Genomic DNA, 25206 nt, shown 5'->3' on the forward strand with positions numbered 1-25206 from the left:
TTAAGATCAGCATCAACGCTGATTGGATTATTTAGCACTTGCTGAGTTGTTCAGGAATCTAAGGCAATGAGCCCACTTCGAAATATGAAATTACTTCCCATTTTTCCTTTAGTTGTTAGATGAATAGAGATAAATGATATGCTATTGCTGGTTTTCCAATGTGTTTTCAAAGCCCATTACAAAAATAAATCAGTGTGTTCTCTAACAGTTCTAAGAACAGTTTGAGCGATCATTTTCCTTGTGTCATTAAAAGAAAGAAAGAAATGTCCATATTTATAAAATCTTGCTTTTAGTTACATTCAGAAACAAATACAGTCCAGTTCTCCTTGGTGGAAAATTTCAGTCTATTTTCTCATTTTCTTTTGACTATATAAAAAAAGAAACTTTTGGAACAAAATGCATTGGCAGTGCAAAAAAAAAAAGTCCATAAAAATAAACTAATGATTGAATTAAGCATTCCAATGAGTTCTTCACCAGGTTATCTGCAAGCACAAGACTCTACTGTCATGTTAGGATATACTTTGAGCACTACATTCTTATTTTCATCAAAGAATAGTATACTGAGTGAGGACATCTTTTCTGGTACACAGCAAGGCTCGGGAATCCCAGGAACGACCCCCACAGCTCTCACGATACTCTGGATTGTTGCATGATTTGATGGCTTCAAAGACTAGAAACAGAAGCAGAGGAAGAACACATATGTTAGGTGGAATGACTTTTCCATTCCTTACTTCTCATCACAAAGAGGCTTAGATATAATGACTCTATCAACAATTTAATAAAGCCCTGGCATTCATAAACATTTCAACCCAAGCTCCTATACCACTACCAACAAAATGGTTATCATTTATTAAATGCTTGCCACATTCCAAGCATGTTGCATCTAGTATCTCCGTTCTTACAACAAAACTACCATTTCTTCCCCCTTCACAAAGATGCAGAAAGCTTCAGTGACATGTCTAAGATCAAAGAATAAGTGGTACAGGAAGGATTTGAACTCGGTTCTCTCCACAAGAATCATTTAATTACACATAACTTAGTACTCCAACAGGTTAATACATGCTAGATTATTTTCATTAACAGGATTGGGGAACAAAAGATTTGTTCTCGACCCTATATTAATCATAAATAAGCCTAACAAGCTCCCTATTTAACATAGATACATTATTGCTGGCCATGTATGCATTGCTGTCAAAGCAAAACCAAGCAGGTCACAGAAGCATTGACTTATTTAATTGATTTAATAGCTATCAATAGGATGAACTGGATGGTGACCATCATTCAACTCTCCCAAGTACAAACAGGAGTTAAGACCACACTGTTGGCCACTGGGGGTCACTGTTGCTCCATGGGTTTAAACGTTGTGCTCTTAAGAGTGGGCCATGTCCTCTGGGAATAGTATGTGGAGGGCCCAAGGTTATCCCGTATATGTCAGAAATTAGACCAAAGAAGATTGGGTAAAATCTTTTCCCTAAAAGGATGCCAAATGGGACCATTTAACATCCATGTGGAACATGTGGTTTCATTTAGAAAGCCTCACACAGCCCTGCTCTCCCTGAAAGCACTGAAGGGACAGTGACTTTTGTAAGCCCACTTGGTTAGGGATCGCCGGAGTGGTGAGAACTTCGTAAGAGATACCGTTCTTTGCAACATCAGTCTCCCCCATGTGTCTTTTGGGCAGGTGGAACTAGTTTTGTTTTCAACAATCTAGAAACAGAAATTGTTAGCTTTCCAGAGAACAAGTCAGGAGTAGAATTTAGCCAAAACTCTTGCTTTTAAATTTCAGCATTTGGAGTCATGTTATGTTTCTTTTGCCCCAATGAATTGGTATTTTAATTTCAAACTCCTAAAACTCTAAGCATGGGAAAATGGAAGATTGATTATATTATAAACCAAGGGAGAAGCAGCAGTAATATAGAAAGTGGGCGTATTGTTAAAAACAAAGATTCTCGCAGAGAAAGGACAACTTTTATCTGTCACATCCCGTTGTTCAGTTTCAATGAAAAACAAGTAACTACATATCAGATTTCAATTTTATTATGAAGAGGCACATATCATTAAAGATTAGTCCTCATGACAGGCAACATTTTTATTCTTCCTAGGAACTTTAAGTATATGCTAAAAAGAATAACTTTCAGTTAATGAGTTTTTATTCATTGCAAAGCAGGATATTCTCCCCTTATGGAAAGGACGTCCATGTTGTTGTATTTTGCATGTTGTATGCCGTGCATAATCAATAAAATATGTGCGACTTACACAACCTGGAATCCATACTGTAGAGCAGATATCAACAGCAAATGCTTGTTGTTTCCTCAGTATTCATAAACAAAACTTTCACAGCTATCCACTTTTCTCTGTTGATTTTAAGTTATCGTTAACATTCAATTGTCCCAACAGCTTGTCATAAAGGCTAAAGGATTCTTTAAACTCAGAGATTCTCCAATCAGATTTTTCCAGCATTATTCTCTTATTGCAACATTGAATGACTTCTATGCTATCTAAGTTTCATGCCAAGTGAAACTCAATTAGATGAGGACTTGGGTGATAAACACAGCTGTGCATTGCTGTCCCTCAGTGCCTAGAGCGGTGTATGCCGTAGGCACTGAATAAACGCTTACTGAATGGATGAGACATAAGAGACGGCATTCCGGCTTTGCCTCCATCTTACCTATTCCTGTGGAAATAATTCACAACAACAAAAATAAAAGGTTCCGTGCAAATGACCTGGTGTAGATCTGGAAAAAATTCATGGGTGTTTCCTAGGAAAATTCTTGTCTTTTTTTTTTTTTTCTCTCTCTCCAACTCAGAAATGAGAAATTCAAAAAACTATGTGTACATGGGTAATCTCTAGTGGGCTCACAGAAATTCAGAAATAAGCCTTTGCTCTGGGTTGGTGTGTTTTATCAGGAATCTCTCAGAGCATTAGGGAGGTTCCTCCTTTTTTTCCCTCACAATGGAATCCTCTCATCAAGAGGCCATTACCAGGAATAATTATGTCATGCACAAAAGATCCATGCAGTACTTTTCTTGCAAGAAGCACATGATTTTTGCTTGTTTTTGATTCAGATCATATTTCTCATGACTGTCTTTACCGAGCTTGTAAAATATATCAATCATAAGTGCAAACCTCTGGAAGTTCCCTCGCCGGTTCCTCTTTTTAATGAGGATGAAATATGACTTCAACATCAGTTTAGGTCATTTTTTTGCTTAGGTTTTAGGTAACTCAGTACAGCAAGATTTAATGTTTTTAGAGTTCATGGTCAGAAATTAGAGTTGGAAAATTCAGGGAATTAATTGAAGGGACATCATGTTGAACTTATCACATGTGAGTTTCTTGTTTTTACACGGGCTCCTTGGTTCTTAGCGGTTGCGCTCTTCGCTGCCTCTACCGATATCTTTGCTATTCCTAGCTTTTGCACAATTTCTTGCAAACACAAAACAAAACAAAACAAAAACGCTTTCATTCCTCCAATTCTTGTTCTCTTGGACCTTTGTCAGCATCCTGGTTCAATCATTTTCACTGGAAATTTCTGTTTTCCATCTCCGCTAAGGTGGTGAGAGGGGCAAAGGCATAGAATTTGGCTTTAGCTATACGGGTATTTTTCATCTCATGGCACAATTCCAAGTGTCTCTCTTTGGGAGAACAGATTGGCTGTGCAGACTAGAAATCAGAAAAATCCAAACTGCCGTGTCTGTGAATGAAATCTACAGTGGTCAGGCCTGCACCTGCCAAGCTGTGTATGATGTCCTCGGGTTGAATCTGATTACAAATGCATTAGCAGGGGAGAGTATGTCATCAGCTAAGGGCCTTCATTCCTGACCTGGGCCATGGGGTTTTGCTCCACACTCTTCAAGCCCAGCCCACATGGGTGTGATAGCCCAGAAACTACCTAATTGGAATCAGTGAAAGGGCAAAGCCTGGAATTTGGGAAAGGCAGAACACAGCTGTTCTGAATTACAGAACAGGTTGTCGAGTTTTGCAGACAAAAAGCCTGCCATATAGAGCAGGTTTTTGCTCAGGAGGCCAAGAGAAAGGAGGCAAACGAGGAGTCTGGCCTGGGAGAACATATCTCTAGGGCAAAATGTATATCTAACGTCTGAAAGCTCTTTGGCACCTCAATTATTCCACATGCGTGCACTGATCTGGTCAGAGACCTCTGCTTTCCTCTGTTGCTCAGACTGTAGTTTTATTTAAATAGTTTACTCTGGTTGCCATGTTGGACACTTGCTGATAACGGTGAAGCTAATTAATTATCCCTAATGTAGCAGGTTCCTGTGGCTTTACATTTCTGAGCCGTTTTCAATGGCTGTACCACTTAAAAGACACAAAGCCTGGAAGGCTTACAGAGACCCACTAAAAAAGCTTTAAAAGTTAAGCAGATTCACATAAGGTGATGAGAGATTGAGAACTCCATGTAACAGCCAAACTTCCACTCTCCACTTGGCAAAAGGAAATCTCAAGCTCAGAGAGAAAGCTCCACACTTATCCCCATTAGGTCTCCCTGGAGTTAGGGTGTCATTCCAAGTTTTGACAAATATTATGAGTTCAGTTGCTCCAACTGATGCTCCCTGGTTCGATGACTCTCCAAAGGAATCTTATTGCACGAACTCACGGGCTGTTGAATCCACAGAGAGAATCCTGTTTTCAGCTTCATGGTGTTTGGAAGGGGCTAGACACATTTAGAAAATTTTTTCTCACCTTGTGATTTTCATCTTCTTGATCTCGTTCCCTATATAATCTTTCTGTAGCTTCCTACATTTAATTTTTTTTTATTCTCCGTCTCAGTAATAACCGTTACTAACAATATCAATAGCAAATACTTACTGAGTGCCTGTTAGGTTCAATGATCTACTATCTAATTTTGCCCGTTTTTATTAAGTAGATGCTATTATTTTTACTGTTTACTGATTTGTCCATTTCAAAGATGATAATCCTAACATGTAGAGAGTTTGAGTAGCCTCTCCAAAGAACCACAGCTGCTAAGTAGTGTAACCAAAATTCAAGCCAAAAGGATTCGACTCTTGATATTGCTACTCAAAGTACAATTTGTGAATCAGCAGCATCGGCAACACCAGAAGCTTGCTAAATATGCTGAATCTTAGGCTCTCTGCCATATCCATTGGATCAGAACCTGCATATATTAACAAGACCCCAGACAGTTTACAGATACATACATGAAAAATTAAGAAGCCCTGCTATGACCAAGCATGCCCATTTAATCATTCTGCTGTACTGACATACTTCTCTCCTTCAATCTATCTCTGTTGCCTTTTATTTTTGTTGTTTTGTCCGATACCCATCAGGGTTATTGCCCCAGGGGCATGTTTTAGTTTATTGTAAATTATACAAGGTGACCCCCACATTTTCTTCATCCCGGTGTTCTTGAATTCATGTAAAGAATAAGGTACAGCTAATCAATTGCCTGAATTAGTTTAAATGGATCACTGTAAACTCTACATAAACAAGTGGTCAACTCCCCTCTTGGCCTTCTCTTTGTCACAGAAACAACTTTTCTTGGGGCCAGCAGGTGGCATGGTGGTTAAGGGCACTGGATTCCCACACGGCTGATTGCAGTTCAGCTCCTGAACTGGTGGCTTGCTTTTTCACTTTCCCTTTCTCTCTCTCTCTGTCTCTATCTGGTCAAATTAAAAATAATAATAATAACAAATGGAGTTTAAATAATTAATTAAAAAATAAATAAAAACGAAAGAAACCACTTTTCTTGGTCACTATTTCCGTGAGCAAATCTCTGGGGAACCAGAGTTTCTTTATCTAGGTTAATCTGTCCTAAACTCTGGCTAAAATAAACCATGTTTATATCTCTGCTGTTCTTAATGTGTACCTTATCAGTTTTTTTTTTTTCTCTTAAGATAGATTTCTTCTATAGGGTACACTCATTCACCAGAGAGACAGAAAGTGAAAAATCAACCCCCAAGGAGGATGGACATGCCTGAATCCCTTCTCCTCCATTCTCCTCTTGAGATTTTGGACATGCATGCACATGCACCAGGTGTGAGTTTCAAGCCACTGAGTCTGGGCCTCAATCTGCGATTGACCATGCCGGAGTCCAGCAACGTAACCGTTACACTATCTGCTGGTCCTCCTTACTAGTTTTCAGTTAGTCTCTAGGTCACTGAGAACCATAGTAAAGCTCTTATCTTTTTTTTTTTTGGAGAGATTTTCACTGTAGGGCGTGTGCGCTCGCCAGACAGACAGAGAGAGACATAGAGACAGAAAGCGAGAAATCACCCCCAGGGGGGATGGTCACGCCGCAATCACTTCTTCTCCATTCTCCTCTCGGGATCTTGGGCACGCACGCACACGCGCCCGGCGTGAGTTTTAAGCCACCGGGTCCGGGACGCGAACCGCGGTCGACTATGTGGGAGTCCAGCGACATAGCCATTACGCTAACTGCTGGTTCCCAGTAAAGCTCTTTTCAAAGTACTGCAGGCTTTTGAACAGTAAGAACAGTCAACTGTTTTTGAGGAGGACAAGCTGGAAGTAATTGCGGAGGGTACGAACCACGCCAATTCTCTGGAGTCAAGGATTGAAAGACAAACCAAGTACCTCTACATTATCATGAATCCCTGGTTTCTAAAAATTGGAAAAGAAAAATTGCTTTCCCAGGCTACCTGTGAAATTACAGTTTATGAGAGTAAGGTTATTTCACAAGCCTCCAAGACCTACCTAAAATCAGTCATCCAGGGTTTAAAGATGGGTTGTAAATCCATTCTGGCATTTCAAGTTCACATGGAAAGCCATACCATAAAATAAAGATCCATCAGGGCTGGCAGGTGGCGTGGTGGTTAAGGGTGCTTGACGTGCACATGGCCAACCACGGTTCAAGTCCCAGATCTGGAAGCTTGCTTTCTCACTTTCCTTCTTTTTCTCTCTCCCTCACTCCCTCTCTGGTCAAAATTAAAAATAAAATAAAATAAATAAAGTTAAATAAAATAATTCTTGAAAAAAGTTTAAAAAATAAAGATTCATGACACATTGCTATGTTTATCAGCTCTGTTTGTGTGTGTTTTTAAATATCATGGTAATGAAATGAGTCCTGTTTGATCAGTGAGATGTGTTTTATAAAAATTAGACAAGATTGGGCTTTTTGTATAATTGTAAATATAACCTTTTGTGTTTGGGTTTACAAAATATGAAATCATCAAAATTTGGGGAGGTGGGGAAAACAAGGTCTTAAAAAATGTAAAACATTCATTTTTCTGAGACATTCTGACAAAAAAAATGAGATTTTAATCTTCCTGTGAATTCTGTTTCCAGAATCACTTTTGATCATGTAACTGTGATTCAAAATGTTACAAGCAGAGGATGCAAGTGCAGCAATAAGATTAACTGAAGGCTACAGGGCATCATAATATTTTGCTCTAAAGTGAACTATTTACACTATATTCAAAGAAAATGGTTACTTGGACTTGATGTGCAAGATGGAGGTGGAAGGTGGAGAGACTTCTGAAAAGATATTTGTTAGGAATCTGAGTATTGATATAATAAAGCACAGTCCCTCAATTTTGGAAGAGACACAGGTAAGCTATGATAGGTTGAATTGGGTCTTGGAAAAAGCTTAGAGAGTCCTCACATTCTATTTTTTACCCTGTTTTTTGATGGATAGCAGAGAAGCAAATGAAATAAGCTTCTAGTGGATTTTGTGAAGCCAGCTTACTTGACCCAATCCTGATACTGATGTCCATGGGGACAACTCACCTTTTTTCTGAGTGACTATCAAAAATGTTCTGCATCAAGGCATCAATCCTACTAGCTCTTTTCTTTCTTCCCATGACACCCACACGTTCCCTGAATACCCTCTCAGAAATCAGCCTTCTACTATCTGGGGCTTGCTTATCATTGACACATGAACATGTAGTTGAATATATCCTGCGTCTGGAAGCAACATGAAACCATATTTTACACACACATGTTTTCTGATATCATCCTTCATACCAATTCTGACTTCATATTACTCTAACGACTATTAAAGAAAAACCAAGCATAACCATATTACCTCTGATACTGTAGAATGTAATAAGTAAGGGTCCAGATGAATTTTGTAAATAGAAATACACATTTATACACCCACACACACTTAACTTAGTCAATGTGTCTTTCTACCCTATGGAAATAGGAAGTACAGGACAATGAAAAATGGCTACCTTTGGCATGGGGAACTGGCACGCTCCAGAGCAATAGTAAGCATCAAAGGACTTGGGAGAGATAATCCATTCACTCCAGCCAATATCCGCAAAGTCTACTTTCAGGTATCTCCTGGCACAATTCCTAGGTTCAATCCACTGCTTTCTTCTTGCCTTTTTCAGGGTCTGCTCATCAAACTGCAGTGTTTGACTCTTCTGGTGAGCTCCCTTTCTCTGCTTCTTTTTGTTCTTACTCTTCTCTGGGGGCTGTGTCTGGAGGGTTTTGTAAGGCTTCCTCTCCTCCCACATTCCCTCCTCCTTATACTGATACTCTGACCCAGGGAGCTCATTGTTCTGCAAAGGCAGCAAGACCCCAGTAGAGCGCTTCTTCCTCCGTTCCATAGAAAGGGTGGCTCTAATGTGGCTATCCAGCTTGGGCACAGCTACTGTGGGGAAATTCTGGTGTCTCTGTAAGCTTGATACCACACTTTCTGGCTCAGAAATGGCAGCATCATTGGCATACACCAAGATATAAGGCTCTGGAAAATGTAACATCCTCTTTGGAAGCTCATGTCCTTTGGAGGTAATGTTAAATCCTATGAGGGACTCTTCATTTTCCTTGGCTTTCCTCAGGAGTTGAGTGATGTCTTTAGATAGCCAGGACATGATGTCTCGATGATGTTTGGCTACCTCCACTGACAGATTACCCAGGAGATGACTTCGATTTATATTAGATTTGAGGATCCAAGCAGAGAGATCTATCTGAATGTGTTTCCTCTGAGCACGATGTGAGCATCCTTGGGATATTGGACAACTCCGACTGATGTTCACTAGATCTCCAATATAGAAATACAGTGTGGCAGATAAAATATTTTCCGACTTGGTTAGAGAAGTCAGATTAAAAATATGCAGTCCCTTACTTTCAAGAGTTCCTAAGAATTAAAAAAGAAAAAGAGAAAGTAGAGTAAATAGGATGTTTACTTCACACTATATACGAAAGCGAAGTCAAAGTGGATTGGTGACCGAAATATAAAAACTAAAACCATAAAATTCTTAGAAGAAAACATATGGGTAAGTTTTCATGATCTTGGATTTGACAATGAATTCTTAGATATGATGACCAAAGTGTGATTTTTAAAAAAAGACAAAAGAAAAACAGATAAATCAGTAAGATGCATTTATAAAGTACAATAGATTAACTGAACTTTATCACAATTAAAAATTCTGGTGCATCAAAGGACATTATCTAGAAAGTAAAAAGACAGCCTAAAGAATAGGAGAAGATATTTTCAAATCATATATCTGAAAAAGCTACAGTAATATCTAGAATATGCAAATTACAGGTATACCTCACCAACAAATGGATACACAAACCAATTAAAAAATGGGAAAAGATTTGAACAGACATTTTCCCAAAGAGGATATATGAAAGAATTTTGAAAAATTCATTAAAAAATGGAATTAAAGTAGGAGGTTTTTTGAGGCAATAAACCCTGAAATCCATGCATAGCTTTTTTCATAATGTGTATTTTTAATGAATTTTCTAGCAACTCCCCTTATACAAATGGTGAACACACATACACACACAAAGATGTTCAACATCATCAGTTATTTGGGAAATACAAATCAAAATCATAATGAGGTATTACTTGACACAGGAGGATAGATATGACAAAACAAAACAAAACAAAACAAAATCCTGAGAAAGTTAGTGAGGACATACAGAAACCCTCTTACAGTACTGGTGGGAATGTAAAGTGGTTCAGCTACTGTAGAAAACTGTTTGGCAGGGCCCAGCAGATGGCATAGTGGTCACATTGCTGGACTCTCATATGGCCGACCATGATTTGAGTCCTGGACCTGGTGGCTTGAAAATCGCACCTGGTGTGTGTGTGGGGGTGTGTGTGTGTGTGTGTGTGCACGAGCACCCAAGATCCCGAGAGGAGAATGGAGGAGAAGGGGTTGTGGCACAGCCAGGCCTAAGGGGGGTGATTTCTTATTTTCCCACTCACTGACTGTCTCTCTCTCTCTCTCTCTCTGGCAAGCACATGCACCATAAGGCAGAAACTCTGTAAAAAAGAAAAAGAAAGGAAAACTGTTTGGCAGTCCTTCAAAAAGTTAAATGTATAATTATAACATGCTTCAGCAATTCTGCTCCTAATTATGTACCTCAAAGAATTAAAAACAGGGTACTCAATAAGTACATGGTTTTAGGAGCACTATTTATAATAGCCAAAAGGTGGAAACAGCTCAAATGAGAAATGAAGAAACAAATTGTAATCCATCCATGCCATAGAATGTTCTCTGCTATGATTAGAAATGAAGAACTGATACACGCTACAACATGGATGATTTTAAAAACATTGTGTTCAGTGACAGCTGGACACAAAAGGTCACATATTGTTTGATTCCTTTCATATGAAATATCCAGAATAGTTAAATCCATGCAGATTGGTGTTTGCCAGGGGCTAGCGGCAAAGGAGAAGAAGAAGAAACTTTCTACTTTGGGATGACAGAAATATTTTAGAACTAGACAGTCTTGGTGGTTGTACAACACTGTGAAGGTATCAATTGCCACTGTATTGTTTACTTAACATAGTTTTATGCTATGTGAATTTTACCCAAATTAAAAAAAAAGATAACAAATAAAAAAATTATGCAGCCTCTTTTTTTGTCCCAAGGATTCTTGAGTGGCAAAAAAAGAGGAAATGAGTAATTTTAAAAGTCAGAAAAAATAAGGGAAGAAAGAAAGGATCAGCCATCTTTACTAATTTGCTTATGTCTTAAATATCATAAATATATGAAAACTGTAACATAGTAGTAAACGTCATAAAGTTAGAGCTGACAGTTCTAAAGACTACCAAAACTTATTCCTATAAATTTGGGAAAATACGTAATACCTTCTTATATGACCCATGTATACCCTACTGATTCCAAGTGTAGGGTTTGGAATTAGAACTCCCTTGATTTAAATGCTAGATCAGTTACTTATTAGCTCTATAACTTTAAGCAAGTCAATGTTCTCATTCATAAAATGGAGGTAATATCTACTTCCCATGTCATCAGAATTAAATGAGAGGTGCATAACAGTTCATAGAAGGTTTAGTATTTCTTAAATATACATTAACGCTTTTAGTTATGGTATTTATACTATATATCCTGTAGGATAACATCCTCTCATGCCTGTCTCAAAACAATGTAGGGTGAAGAATAAAGGTTGGATAACATAAGCAGGACAAGATATCCAAAGATTTAGATAAAGTAACTGAAGGAAGTAAGTCATGCCTTCTAACATATCAGAAATGGATACTGCTGTCATGCTTTTATAAAGTTCATGATGGCCCACGAATTTAAGAGTTCAATTTCTATGTGGCTCGACAAAAATGATTGAAATTGTTCAATTCTAATTCTTTAAATCCAGAAGTAAAAAGAGTACAAAAACAGGAAGCTGAGTGGTTCCTTCTCTTCAGATCATTTAATGAGCTCTCAGTCAAACCTGAGGGGTGAACATGAGAGTCTGCACTTCCGGATTGGATCACCAGAACCTAAGCCACCTCCATGCACTCGTTCCATCCACGTATTTGTTTCAGAAACACACACGCAATTGTGAAATTACATTCTTGATCAAAAACATGTTTCTGTAAAACAACAAAACATTTTTATAAAGATGTGGAAAACTTAAAATGCTTAAAAGGAGTTCACTGGGTCCCTAAGCACAAGGGAAGTGCGATGGGAAACATATTTTACTCATTTTGAACATTGTGTTCAAAATGAGGAAAGGAGGAAACTGCCATTGGTGCACATTTGTATAATCCATGACACCAGGATAATATTTTACAGGCCTTTATAACAAAGCCATGGCATCATGGTTGTTCAGAGACTCTAGCCTTAATTTATACCAGTCACCATAGCCTATACTTCTACCCAAACTTCATGAAGCAGATGGAGGTTGAGAATGGGAGGAAGAGAAGTCACTCTGTTCTAAGTATGTGGTCATTGGGTGGTTGCCAAACATCCTGGCAGAGAATAAATGAACTCCAAGGGGTACGGGTGGCAGTGTCTTAATGGATAAAGCAATTCTATCCCTTGTCCTCACATTTTGCTTCAAAAGTTTCCTTCTTTCAAACATGTTTCCTGTCACCTTATGACCTGATGTTAATTAGCCTCTACCCCTGTGTCTAATCTTCCATATCCTTTCAAAAAAGTCTCAGAATCTGTCATGCTGTCTCCTCTAATGACTCGTTTTAATTCAGATCCTTATTTTGAAGTCAAAATGGCCCAGTTCTAGCTTCCTTACACCAATAGCAATTTGCACACAAATAATCTGAGTGCTTTAAGCTCCAGTGTGCTCTTTGGTAAAATGGGTTCATAGCACCAGCCACAGAGTTGTTGATGATTAAATGAATATACACAAGTAAAGCACAGAGGACATAGAAAATAGTCAATAAATGTTAGCTATCTAGAACTGCACTGTTCAGTATGACAGTGACTACCCACTTAAGTAAGAATTTAAGTGTGTGGGGCGGCAGGTGGGGTGGGGGTTAAAGGCACTGGATTCCCACATGGCTGACCACAGTTCAAGTCCAAGAGTTGGTGGCTTGTTTCCTTGCTTTCCCTTTCGCTCTCTCTCTCTCTGACCAAATTTAAAAATAATAGTAACAAATGGAAATAAATAAATAAATAAATACTTAAATAAATAATTTAAGTGTGTTTTGAGCATAAAAATATAACTTGGGGCAAGCTGTGGCCTGGTGGTTAAGCAACTGGATCCCATCTGGCCAACTACATGGTTCAAGTTCCAAACTCAGTGGCTTAAGAAACACACCAGGCATGTGTACATGAATGCCCAAAATCCTGAAAAGAGGGAGAAATGGGAGAGGGAATTGTAGTGTCCTACGGGGAATGCTTTTATGTTCTCCCTCTCTTTCTTTTTCTTCTCTCTCTCTCTCTGGCAAAACTTAAAAAAAAAAAAATGCAACCTGTATTTTGAATACTGAATCCAAAAGTGAATGCAAAATATCACATTACTATGTTTTATATTAAGTATGTGCTGATAATATTAAAATATATTGTACTATATATAATATGATTAAAATTAATTTTGCTTGTGATTTTTACATTTTAAAATATGGCTACAAATTTTTAAATTACATATACAAATCACACATTTGGTTTGTATTAAATTTCTACTGAACGTTAGTGGTCTAAAATAACCACGAGTTTTGTAGTCATATAGTCCATAAGGTAAGAAAAAAAATCTAGTCTCTAAATGCAGTAAAGAATAAGGGTTTTGCTTCACATGAAGATGCAAACCACTTAATTGAGCAAGATTCCCCTTTAAAAAACTTTTTTTAAAAAAAGTTGGTTTATTTTTGCCATGAGCAAAAGAGATAGAGGGTCAGTTCTCCCAGCAGGGTCTTAATATTTTTGAGTTTATTATTATTATTATTATTTTGCTATAGGGCGCGTGTGCTCGCCAGACAGAGACAGAAAGCAAGAAATCACCCCCCAGGGGGGATGGCCATGCCACAATCCCTTCTCCTCCATTCTCCTCTCGGGATCTTGGGCACGCACGCACACACGCCTGGCGTGAGTTTTAAGCCACCAGGTTCAGGACGGGAACCGCGGTCGACTTCATGGGAGTCCAGCGACATAGCCATTACGTTAACTGTTGGTCCCAAATGGGAATCTTGCATCATATCACTACACTGGTGGCGCCACTAGTGAGCTTTTCGCCAATGAGTCTCCCAGCAGGGTCTTGACACTGTGATTCACTCCTAGTCTCAGCCAACTCCATAGGCACAGGAGTGCCAGCATACTCAGGAAGGTCTCTGAACTTGAAGCTGGAACCATCCTACGTGGGTCAGCCCTGCAGCGTCATGTTGCACTGGCTTTTACTGAGAGTTGCACCACTGTCTGACCTCCAAGATTGCCTTCTTGAAACACAACATTCTTTATATATGAAGAAAATATCACATAAAGATAATCTTGTCGATTACTGTGTAATTTTTCCTCTAGCCATGACCATTTCAATCTGAAATCAGAAGTCTGAGACCCCAAAGTGCTTTACAATACAATTAAATGGGCAGTTTAGTAATAGTGTCGTAAGACAGAGAGACCCAGCTTTAATTGTGTTGTTTTTGTATTACACACATAAATACACCACAATCAGCAAAGAACAGAGACCAACATGAAATGAACGTTTTACTCTAACAACGATGAACTGAACATCTGCTAGGTGCAGGACCCTAGACAGGGTTACTGGGCTGCACAAATCGATGCTCCTGTGCACACTGTGGCGGAGAAAAGGACTCCTGAGCAACCGTAGGCAGTTTGGCCATGATAACACTTGTTTCTCAGATTTAATTATGATCTTGGAGCAGAAGAGGGAACAGTGAATTCTGCCCAGGTAGGAGGGAGAAAGAAATAATAAAGAGGTAATCTTGGAACTGACTTCTAAAGACAAAGGCAGGGAGGTGATGGGGAGGGGATGGAAGGAACCATTTAAGCAATAGGCAGTGCTATATATCTGGAAGCTTTTGCATGAACAGTGTTGCCACTGTTTTAAAATAGGAGTTAGGGAAAAACTTCAAATTAACCTAATCATTCAAAGTCCTCACAAACATCTAAGCTGCCCAAGTTCAGAAAGGAAAAGCCAATTCACAATAGGTCCTAACCAAAGGGGTCATGTTATTTCCAGTCAGGTTAGCGATCTCTGCCTGTTGAATCTGAACCATTCCAAAAAGTGTTCCTTGCCTTCTCTATCCCAAACTTTATTTTTTAAATTTTTTTATTTTATTTTTTTTAGAGAGATTTTCACTGTAGGGCGCGTGCGCTCGCCAGCCAGACAGAGAGAGACATAGAGACAGAAAGCGAGAAATCACCCCCCAGGGGGGATGGTCACGCCGCAATCCCTTCTCCTCCATTCTCCTCTCGGGATCTTGGGCACGCACGCACATGCGCCCGGCGTGAGTTTTAAGCCACCGGGTCCAGGACACGAACCACGGTCAACTACGTGGGAGTCCAGCGACATAGCCATTACGCTAACTGCTGGTTCCCCCATACTTTATTTTTGTGTGTTCTTATCTTAAAGCATTTAATTTCTGTGCAAGTCAATACTCTTCCTCAAAAAACAACCCCAAAAGATTTATTAAGTATTTAACATAGACAAAACCAGTAACAAGAGAGTTGCATGGTACTGAGCAAATGATTGTGTTGTTGGAAAAGTCATAACGTGCTCTTCTGTTCTTCTATGCAAAAATGCACGTTGACTTTCCCGACAACCCAATAATATAGAAGAATAAGTAAGAAATAGATTAAATACCTCCCTGTAAGGAGAAATATATAACATCAATTCAATTACTTTCATGTTTTAATTCTTAAAGATTTTATAGAGATTTCACTCTTCAAATGTACTTAAGAACTGGAGTTTTGAATTAGGTTTCTTTCTTTTCCCCTTGAGTCGTACCACAGACTTATCTCTGCACACAGGTATAAATAAAAGCAAATGAAACCTGTCTTCGTGTCTGCTTTTTCTATACTGAAATGGTCAGATATTTAACTATTTAGAATTCCATACTCAGAAACTTGAAGCATATTTTCTGATGAATAAGACCAAACTGTACAATAATTTAAAAAGCCACAAGGGTGGGTTTCTTTTTATCAGGTTACAGTAAAATGGCATATGAATATTTAGGCTATATTCTATTGTAGCACTAGGAAATATGAACTGTATGCTACACCAGTCTAAATATACTTAGGTTTGTATGCCTAATTCTAGTTGCCTTTTTTTTTTCCCTTATTGCCAGAGGACTTATACACTCACTAGAGAGAGAGGAAGGAAGACAAAAAGGGAGAAAGCACCCTCCAATGGGGAATGGTCACACACCATTTATTTATCCTATCAGGATTTTGGGCATGCACCTGACATGTTTATTTTAGGGAGATTTTTTTTATATAGGGTGCGTGTGATCACTGGAGATGGAGAGAGACAGAGAGAGAGAGAGAAAGTGAGAAATCACCCTCCCCCCCCCAGGGGGAAATGGTCACGCTGCAATACCTTCTCTTCCATTCTCCTCTCAGGATTTTGGGCACACATGCGCATGTGGCTGGTATGAATTTCAAGCTGCCAGGTCCAGGACTCAAGTCATGGTCAGCCATGTGGGAGTCCAGCAATGTAACCATTACACCATCTGCTGGTCCCAAACCTGGCTTGTTTTTCAAGCTTCTGGGGTAGGGATTCAAATTGTGGGCCATGTAGGATCTAGCTCCTTTAACCACCAGGCCACAGTGCCTGCCCCAGGTACTCTTATTTTGACTAGTTTATTGATACAGAAGCAAGTCCCTAGGAACGTAACCAAGATGTTGAGGGATCTGAAAATTATCTTTTAAGTTTGAGTTGAAGAAGTAAGAATACATGACCTAAAGAGGAAATTAAAAAAAAAAAAAAAGTTTAGTAATGACATGAGTATTATTTTCAAATACCCAGGTTTCTATGGTGAGATCAATGAGGTTTTTCTTTCCAGTAGCAAAGATAAGAATGGAAGTCTAAAGGCAATCGTTGAATGGAAGCTGAATCCAGGCCAGTGCAAGTCATGACTTCTTACCATTTGGCTTACTTAGTGAGATCTGTGTGCCTAGAAAACTGTTCATAAGTTGGGCTATCCCTGGGGTCCCTTTACGTTAGGACAGGGTGTGAAAGGTGCATTACAGAACGCCTCAGGTCCCTTGCAAGGAACCACAGCAGGTTTTGTTTCCAACTCTTTCCAAAGAAATATTTTTGATGACAAAATTTAACTACCCATAGGTGGTGCTATTTTCTTACTGTTTGCTGGCACTAGAAGCAGTCCTTTTGTTTTGTTTTTCTTTCTGGGACTATATCTACTGCATATAGTTTTATAGTTTAGGGCTTGCCATTGGCATTATTATATTTTGAATTTTCTAGAGTCCTGATATCTGAGAATTGAAAGAGGGTTTAGAAGTCAGGTAAGTTTCTGAACGAATCCAACTCTGATCTTACACACTTGTTGGGACTTCGCACCTGCTGCCACTTCTCTCTGGAATGCCTTTAGCACTCTTTCAACTCTTTCCTCCTTGATAATCCAGACCTGTTTTTTAAGGCAAAGCAGAGGCACCACCCTGGAAGCAAACTTGTTATGACAACTCACTCCCTTGTTAGCGCCCTGCCTCCATCAGCATTTTCGTTACACGATTGCTCCTTGTTGAGACCTTGAACTTCTTAGAGGCAAAGCTTTACTATGCCAGCCTCTTCAGCCCCTAGCAGAGGGCTCGACCCATACTCAGTCCTTAGTAAATTCTTTATAAATAAATTTATTTCAATCTACATCATTATAGAAATGCAAAGATGAAGACTCATAGGTGCTAACCAGTTAGTGATTGATTTGGGAGAATAAGCCAGGTCTTCTATTGCCTACATACATATTTTTTTTAGGAGTTTGGTTATTAGTTCAAGGTAGAAGTTTTTGGTTGTTTATTTTGTTAATTGCTAAGAGTGTAAGTAAAAGAGAAAGAGACAGGGAAAGCCCCTCCCTCCCAACAGGGCACGATCTGCCACGATTCCTTCTCCTCCATCTTAGAAATTCATGCACACGTGCCTGGCATGTTTATCAAGCCACCAGGGCTAAAATTCAAACTGTGGTTGGCCAGAGGGGAATCTGGTTTCCAAAGCATGGTATGGAACTGCTGTACTAGGAGAGCAACCCAAGGTAGAAACATTCTTTCAGTTCTTGTATGAAAACAAAGCACCTGCATCTGACAATTCGGAAGACAGCTTGGGTAGTCAGGCTGTGACTTAGGGATGCAGGACCAGCCACGGCATCCTAACCGTTCAGCTCTTCTCCTGGAGCAACTGAGGTGGTGTTCCGGGAGTGGTAAGGGTAAGTTCACCTTTGTGCTGGCCCACCACAGAATGTTCTCCAAAGGAATTAGAACACACAATGGAAAGCTTTCTATGTAAAGTCTAATTTTAAAACAAATAGACTAAATGAAATCTTGATGATTAGTTAAATCCCCAGGAAGCAGGGAAAACATTTTAGTCATACAGAAAATATGTAACTAAGAATGATCTCTCTCCTTCTTTGTCTAAACAAAGTACAGCTGCTAGAAATGCCAGAGGTGCCTAGGACAGGGTCACGTATACCCCTGGTCAACAGCTGATTACTTAGTCAACCTACAGTTTCCCTTTGAGGCCTTCAACTTTCAGGCACAGGCAATATAGAGAGTTCTAAATGGAAGACAATATCATAGAATTTGGTTTTTCTTACAGAGTTGCAGTTGAATGGCTGAGTTTTATAAGATCTCAAAACAACCATTCTCTGTGTCCAAAGTAAAACATGGCCAAAGATGATATAATGTATGTTTTTCTAGAATAGCAAAGTGTTCATTCATCAGTTTATCGAGTCTCAGCCTCCAGCCAGGGGCATTCCTAGACTGTGAGCTCTCAGCGGGCAGACCCATGTCCTATAAATCTTTGAATTTCTAGTACTTTACAGTCTGGAACATTTATATCCTGAAAAATATTTGTTAAATTTGTTGAATAAACAACTATGTACACTTACCAGATTCAAAAGTTTTTCCTCTGTAACCCCAAAGTGAAAAAAAAAAAAAACTTTCAAGTAGACTCAAGTTCTCAAAAGTCAGCAAAAACCCTTCTTGGGTATAAGTACCACATGGTATTTCCTTCCAGTTCATTAGAAAAGAGGAATTATTAGGGCAATTGTATATGAAGTAAAATAGTATTGCTATCAGAAGCCAGGAGGTGGCAAGGTGGTTAAATCTAGACTCCTACATGGCCAACAGCTGTTTGAATCCAAAACCCAGTGGCTTGAAATCATGCTAAGTGTGCTCAAAATCCCAGGAGGAGAATGGAGGAGGAGGAGAAGGGATTGCAACATGGCCATCTCCCCTGAAGAGGTGATTTCTCAATTATCCTCTCACTGTCTCTCTTTGTCTCTCTCTTTCTCCAGTGATCACACATGCCCTATGGCAAAAACCTAATATATATATCTATATGTGTGTGTAAACTTGCCTTAAAAGAATTTCCCATGAGCATTTTGCCAAGATTTTTAAAATATAAATTATTTATTTCATGAGAGAGAGACAGAGAGACATAAAGAGAGAAAAACAAGTACCTTCAACAGATTCTTATCTTATGATTCTTCTCTCAGCCTTTCCTAGTCAGCTAAGATCACAGGCATGCCCTAATGCACACCTGGTATGTATAGGTTGACTAGGGAACTGAACCCTGGGCTTCCATGTGGCTTCCAGCATTGTAGAACATTGCGCTACTGCTGCACCATTGAGACTGAACCAAATCAAGATTATTGTAAAGGACATTTTGACTGACTGATAGCTTTTCTACTATCTCTTCTTCTATTGTCTCTTGAATAACTAATCCAACTCAACTGAATTATTTGCTGAGTTCAAACTATGAGGCAAACTACTTCGGGTCCCTGGAATACAATGTCAAAATGAGATAGACCCTCTGCCTCCAGGGACTGGTTCTAGCTCATACCATACTCCTTACAAATCTATTAGGTCACAAACTCTCTACACCTGTGACAGAAGAGTGAGAAGTCTTTTTCTTTTGAGAGGTTTTTGCTATAGGGCATGTGTGCTCACCAGAAGGACAGAGAGGGACAGAGAGACAGAAAGCAAGAAATCACAACCTGGAGGGATGGCAATGCTTCTCCTCCATTCTCCTCTCGGGATCTTGGGCACACATGCACATGCGCCCGGCATTGAGTTTATGCCACCAGGTCTGGGACTCGAACACAGTCAACTACATGGGAGTCCAGCAACATAGCCATTATGCTAACTGCTGGTCCCAAGAGTGAGAGGTCTTGATCAAATTACTTTGAAGCCTTCTCTGGGGCAAAAACTGTTATCAAGACAGTAATATCCCTTCTAAAGCAAAAGAAACTTACCAGTATATATGCTATCAAACCATGTATTCATGGAGAGGTCCACTAAAAGTACTAGATGAGACCAAGATAGCATGTTAATCGATCTTAGATTTTAGAGGCTGGTTACGATATACGATACTCCAACTCTAGGGACAGAAGTTTAGAGCAGTGTTTCTCAAACATAAATCAGATCACTTGGATGGTTTGCTGAAACACAGATATCTGAGTCTTACTCCAAAGTTTGATTCAGAAAGTCTGCTGTGGGATTTCTTGATTCTTTTCTTAAAAACAAAACAAGGGACCAGCAGTTAGCATAATGGCCATGTCACTGGACTCCCATGTAGTCGACCGCGAGTCCTGGACCCGATGCATGCCTATCCAAGATCCCAAGAGGAGAATGGAGGAGAAGGGATTGCGGCGTGGCCATCCCCGCTGAGGGGTGATTTCTCGCTTTCTGTCTCTCTGTCTCTGTCTTTCTGGCAAGCACATGCGCCCTATAGTGAAAACCTCTCAAAAAAACCAAACCAAACCAAAACAAAACAAAAACAAAACCTAAAAGAACTACCAGAGGGCACATGCACTTGCTGGAGGGAGAATGAGAGAAAGAAAGCAAGAAAGCACTCTCCATTAAGCATGGTCCTGCTACAATCCCCTCTCCTCCATCCATTCTCCTTTCAGGATTTTGGGTAAGCACTCACATGTTCCTGGCATGTTTCTCAAGCAGATGGGTCTGGGACTTGAACTGCATAGTCAATCATGTGGGATCCAGGCACCTTAACCACTGTGCTATATGCTGACCTGGCTGGAGGATTTCTATCAAGTTTCTATGTGATGCTGAAGCTGCTAATCCAGGGACCATACTTTGGGAATGACTAACTTCAATAAATTTCTATAAAAAAAGTACAACCCTGCCTCATTTAGCCAGCAGGACAGAAATAGTAACTGTGAATATAATAGTTGAATGTAGGTTTGGGATATCATATACAGAATTACAAGTTGACTACTGTCTCTTCATATTTACATTATCACACCTATACCCTTTGTGTTATAAACAAATGCACATTTTTTTTTTTCCTGAGAGGTTTTTGCTATAGGGCGTGAGCGCTCGCCAGCCAGACAGAGAGAGACATAGAGACAGAAAGTGAGAAATCACCCCCCCAGGGGGGATGGTCACGCCGCAATCCCTTCTCCTCCATTCTCCTCTCAGGATCTTGGGCACACATACACACACGCTCCCGGCGTGAGTTCTAAGCCACCGGGTCCGGGATGCGAACTGCGGTTGACTACGTGGGAATCCAGCGACATAGCCATTACGCTAACTTCTGGTTCCCCAAATGCACATTTTTAACATCTGAGATTTGCTTAAGGCTTTGTGGAAAGCTAGAGGTAGACAAAGTCTCAAAATATTGAGTCATTGGAAAGTCATGATTCACGCTTGCATAGCAAAACAGAAAAATGCATCATGACTTTTCTGATGACCCAATATTAAGAATATCTATCTCACTGATACAGAGTTTCTAAACTTTTAATAAGTCTTCACATTTACTTTCTCAATTGAGTTTTTGCATTTTTCTGTGAGATAGGTACTGTAGGTGTGATATAACCCATTTGATAAACAAATAGGGAATAGTAATATTAGACGACTTTCTTAATTAGTAGTTCAGCCAAGATTAGATTTAGATCTAAGTCTTAACCTTAAGTAACAGGAATATCAGAACTCGAGCAATCTCTTCTCTCCTTGAAGACGATTTATCCTAAGCCCCCTCGTCTGCAGCAATTATGCTCGACTTAGTCTTTAGATTCATTTCATGCATTAAATTTAAGAATTCTTTGAAGGGAAAACAAATAAGGGATCTCAGTTACTTTAACTGTAAAATGAGAGGACTGAACAATGAACCTGTCATTCCTAAAATTCTTAGATACAATTTAATTTTAATAAAATAAATAGTTAATAGTACCCTACTCAGTCCCGAACTGAAGCTAGTAGTACAGTGGAGTCATTTTTACCCAAACACTTTAATTCATAGTTGGTCCAAATACAGTCTAGGCACTCTATCTACTGTGGTTCTGTTGCCAAGAGAAGATGGATCTTAAAGGAAAGCAGGCAACTGAAGAAATCGATAAACACACAATGATTATTTGATTCTGTAGCCTATATACTGATGTTGAATAAAGAGAAATCCATGCCTTTGTTAACATATCAGCTCTGAAAATGTGTGTTGCCAGGAGTTTTGCTTTATATGCCAACATGTTAAAACACAATCAGCACTGGGCTGGCTGGTGGTGTGGTGGTTAAGGGTACTGGACTCCCACATGGCCAATGGTGGTTCAAGCCTCGGACCTGGTGGCTTTCTCTCTCTCTCTCTCTTCCTCTCTAGTCAAATTAAAAATAAATAAATAAATAAAGTTAAATTTTAAAAAATCACAATAACTACTAATGTGACTAGATGAATCAATTTTATTGCTTTAGCTACAGTCTATATATGAGGGCTCCTCGGTCACACTGTAATCATTTACTAGTGTCCAAAGTAGGTATACTTGTGACACTTGATTAATATTTTCATTAAAATTCTGTTTTCAGGGACCAGCAGTTGGCATAATGGCTATGTCGCTGGACTCCCATGTAGTTGACCGTGATTTGAGTTCCGGACCCAGTGGCTTAAACTCACGCTGGCGTGTGTGCGTGCGTGCCTAAGATCCCAAGAGGTGAATGGAGGAGAAGGGATTGTGGCATTGTTATCCCTTCTGGTGGGTGATGTCTTGCTTTCTGTCTCTCTCTCTCTCTGTCTTTCTGGCAAATGCACGTGCCCTATAGCAAAAGTAAATAAATAAATAAATAATTTAAAAATTCTGTTTTCATGAGTTCATATCATAAAAATAATCATTCAATTAAAACTTGGTATAGGAAAGCTCAAGCTGAGATATTTGTTATATCAAACATCATGTAACTATTATTACGAAAATAATTAAGATACTGATTTCTATAATATATAAGTTTAACAAGTGGGAAAATCATCAAAATTTGGGAATGAAAGTTCTGAGATTGCAGCACAAAAATCTGACCAGTCAAGAGAAAGTGTATGCTGAGTTGCTCAATAACTTTCACAAAGCTTTCTGATAGGTGGTATGGCTTTCTTATATCTAGTAAATACAGTGAATGTGAGTTATATAGGGGATTTGATAGATGCCTTGAGTAAATGTGTTGTTCATCAACGTACCAATGGTGATGAAAGACTAGCGATGTGATATGTATGATCTCTAGTGAATTTCTCCACCAATAAAACAGCTTTTCTTTTTAAAGTATAATGCCTATTGTAAAATAATAAACACTAATTCTATAAAGGATTCTCATAAAGAGAGAAAATTTAATGATAGATTCTAAAATTACCTTCAGTGAAGTTTGTAACATAAAAGCCAGAAGATAGTACCATGCTGAGCAGACCCATATCTAAAATGTAACAATATAAGTGAACATCCTAAGGTAGATACTAAATGAGAAAGTAGCCTATATACTGATGTTGAATAAAGAGAAATCCATGCCTTTGTTAACATATCAGCTCTGAAAATGTGTGTTGCCAGGAGTTTTGCTTTATATGCCAACATGTTAAAACACAATCAGCACTGGGCTGGCTGGTGGTGTGGTGGTTAAGGGTACTGGACTCCCACATGGCCAATGGTGGTTCAAGCCTCGGACCTGGTGGCTTTCTCTCTCTCTCTCTCTTCCTCTCTAGTCAAATTAAAAATAAATAAATAAATAAAGTTAAATTTTAAAAAATCACAATAACTACTAATGTGACTAGATGAATCAATTTTATTGCTTTAGCTACAGTCTATATATGAGGGCTCCTCGGTCACACTGTAATCATTTACTAGTGTCCAAAGTAGGTATACTTGTGACACTTGATTAATATTTTCATTAAAATTCTGTTTTCAGGGACCAGCAGTTGGCATAATGGCTATGTCGCTGGACTCCCATGTAGTTGACCGTGATTTGAGTTCCGGACCCAGTGGCTTAAACTCACGCTGGCGTGTGTGCGTGCGTGCCTAAGATCCCAAGAGGTGAATGGAGGAGAAGGGATTGTGGCATTGTTATCCCTTCTGGTGGGTGATGTCTTGCTTTCTGTCTCTCTCTCTCTCTGTCTTTCTGGCAAATGCACGTGCCCTATAGCAAAAGTAAATAAATAAATAAATAATTTAAAAATTCTGTTTTCATGAGTTCATATCATAAAAATAATCATTCAATTAAAACTTGGTATAGGAAAGCTCAAGCTGAGATATTTGTTATATCAAACATCATGTAACTATTATTACGAAAATAATTAAGATACTGATTTCTATAATATATAAGTTTAACAAGTGGGAAAATCATCAAAATTTGGGAATGAAAGTTCTGAGATTGCAGCACAAAAATCTGACCAGTCAAGAGAAAGTGTATGCTGAGTTGCTCAATAACTTTCACAAAGCTTTCTGATAGGTGGTATGGCTTTCTTATATCTAGTAAATACAGTGAATGTGAGTTATATAGGGGATTTGATAGATGCCTTGAGTAAATGTGTTGTTCATCAACGTACCAATGGTGATGAAAGACTAGCGATGTGATATGTATGATCTCTAGTGAATTTCTCCACCAATAAAACAGCTTTTCTTTTTAAAGTATAATGCCTATTGTAAAATAATAAACACTAATTCTATAAAGGATTCTCATAAAGAGAGAAAATTTAATGATAGATTCTAAAATTACCTTCAGTGAAGTTTGTAACATAAAAGCCAGAAGATAGTACCATGCTGAGCAGACCCATATCTAAAATGTAACAATATAAGTGAACATCCTAAGGTAGATACTAAATGAGAAAGGAAATGAGACAGTTTTCAATGGTAGTATTTATTCATCTGGAATTTCATATATTTCCTTTCTTGCTAAATTAGGAAGGCTCCAAGCCAGTGTTAGTATATCTTAGAATCATAATTCTCTAATGTCTCTCGGGGAGAAAGTGGTCTCTTAGGGAACTCATTAGCATTTAAAGACTCTATCAAGTATCCTAGCAAAGAAAATCTATCACCTTTTCCAAACTTATTTGACCATGGAACTGGATTTTATTTAACACCTGTTAGCATCTTCCAGAGATCTAATTTTGCA

The 25206-nt window shown here is 38.9% G+C and overlaps 1 protein-coding gene across 1 annotated transcript in view; it reads right to left on the reverse strand.

Moving 5' to 3' along the window:
* Positions 1–431: 431 nt before the first annotated feature.
* Positions 432–25206, reverse strand: part of BMP3 (bone morphogenetic protein 3) — a 30659-nt gene continuing 5884 nt past the window's right edge. Inside the window, exons 2-3 of the mRNA XM_006151455.3 lie at positions 8167–9077; positions 432–670 (exon numbers count right to left, since the gene is read on the reverse strand). Of these exons, the coding sequence (XP_006151517.1) occupies positions 479–670; positions 8167–9077 (1103 nt within the window). The 3' untranslated portion in view covers positions 432–478. The remainder of the gene's footprint in view (positions 671–8166; positions 9078–25206) is intronic.

This window comes from Tupaia chinensis, unplaced genomic scaffold (genome assembly GCF_000334495.1).
Source record: "Tupaia chinensis unplaced genomic scaffold, TupChi_1.0 Scaffold000318_1, whole genome shotgun sequence".
Taxonomy (NCBI): Eukaryota; Metazoa; Chordata; class Mammalia; order Scandentia; family Tupaiidae; genus Tupaia; species Tupaia belangeri.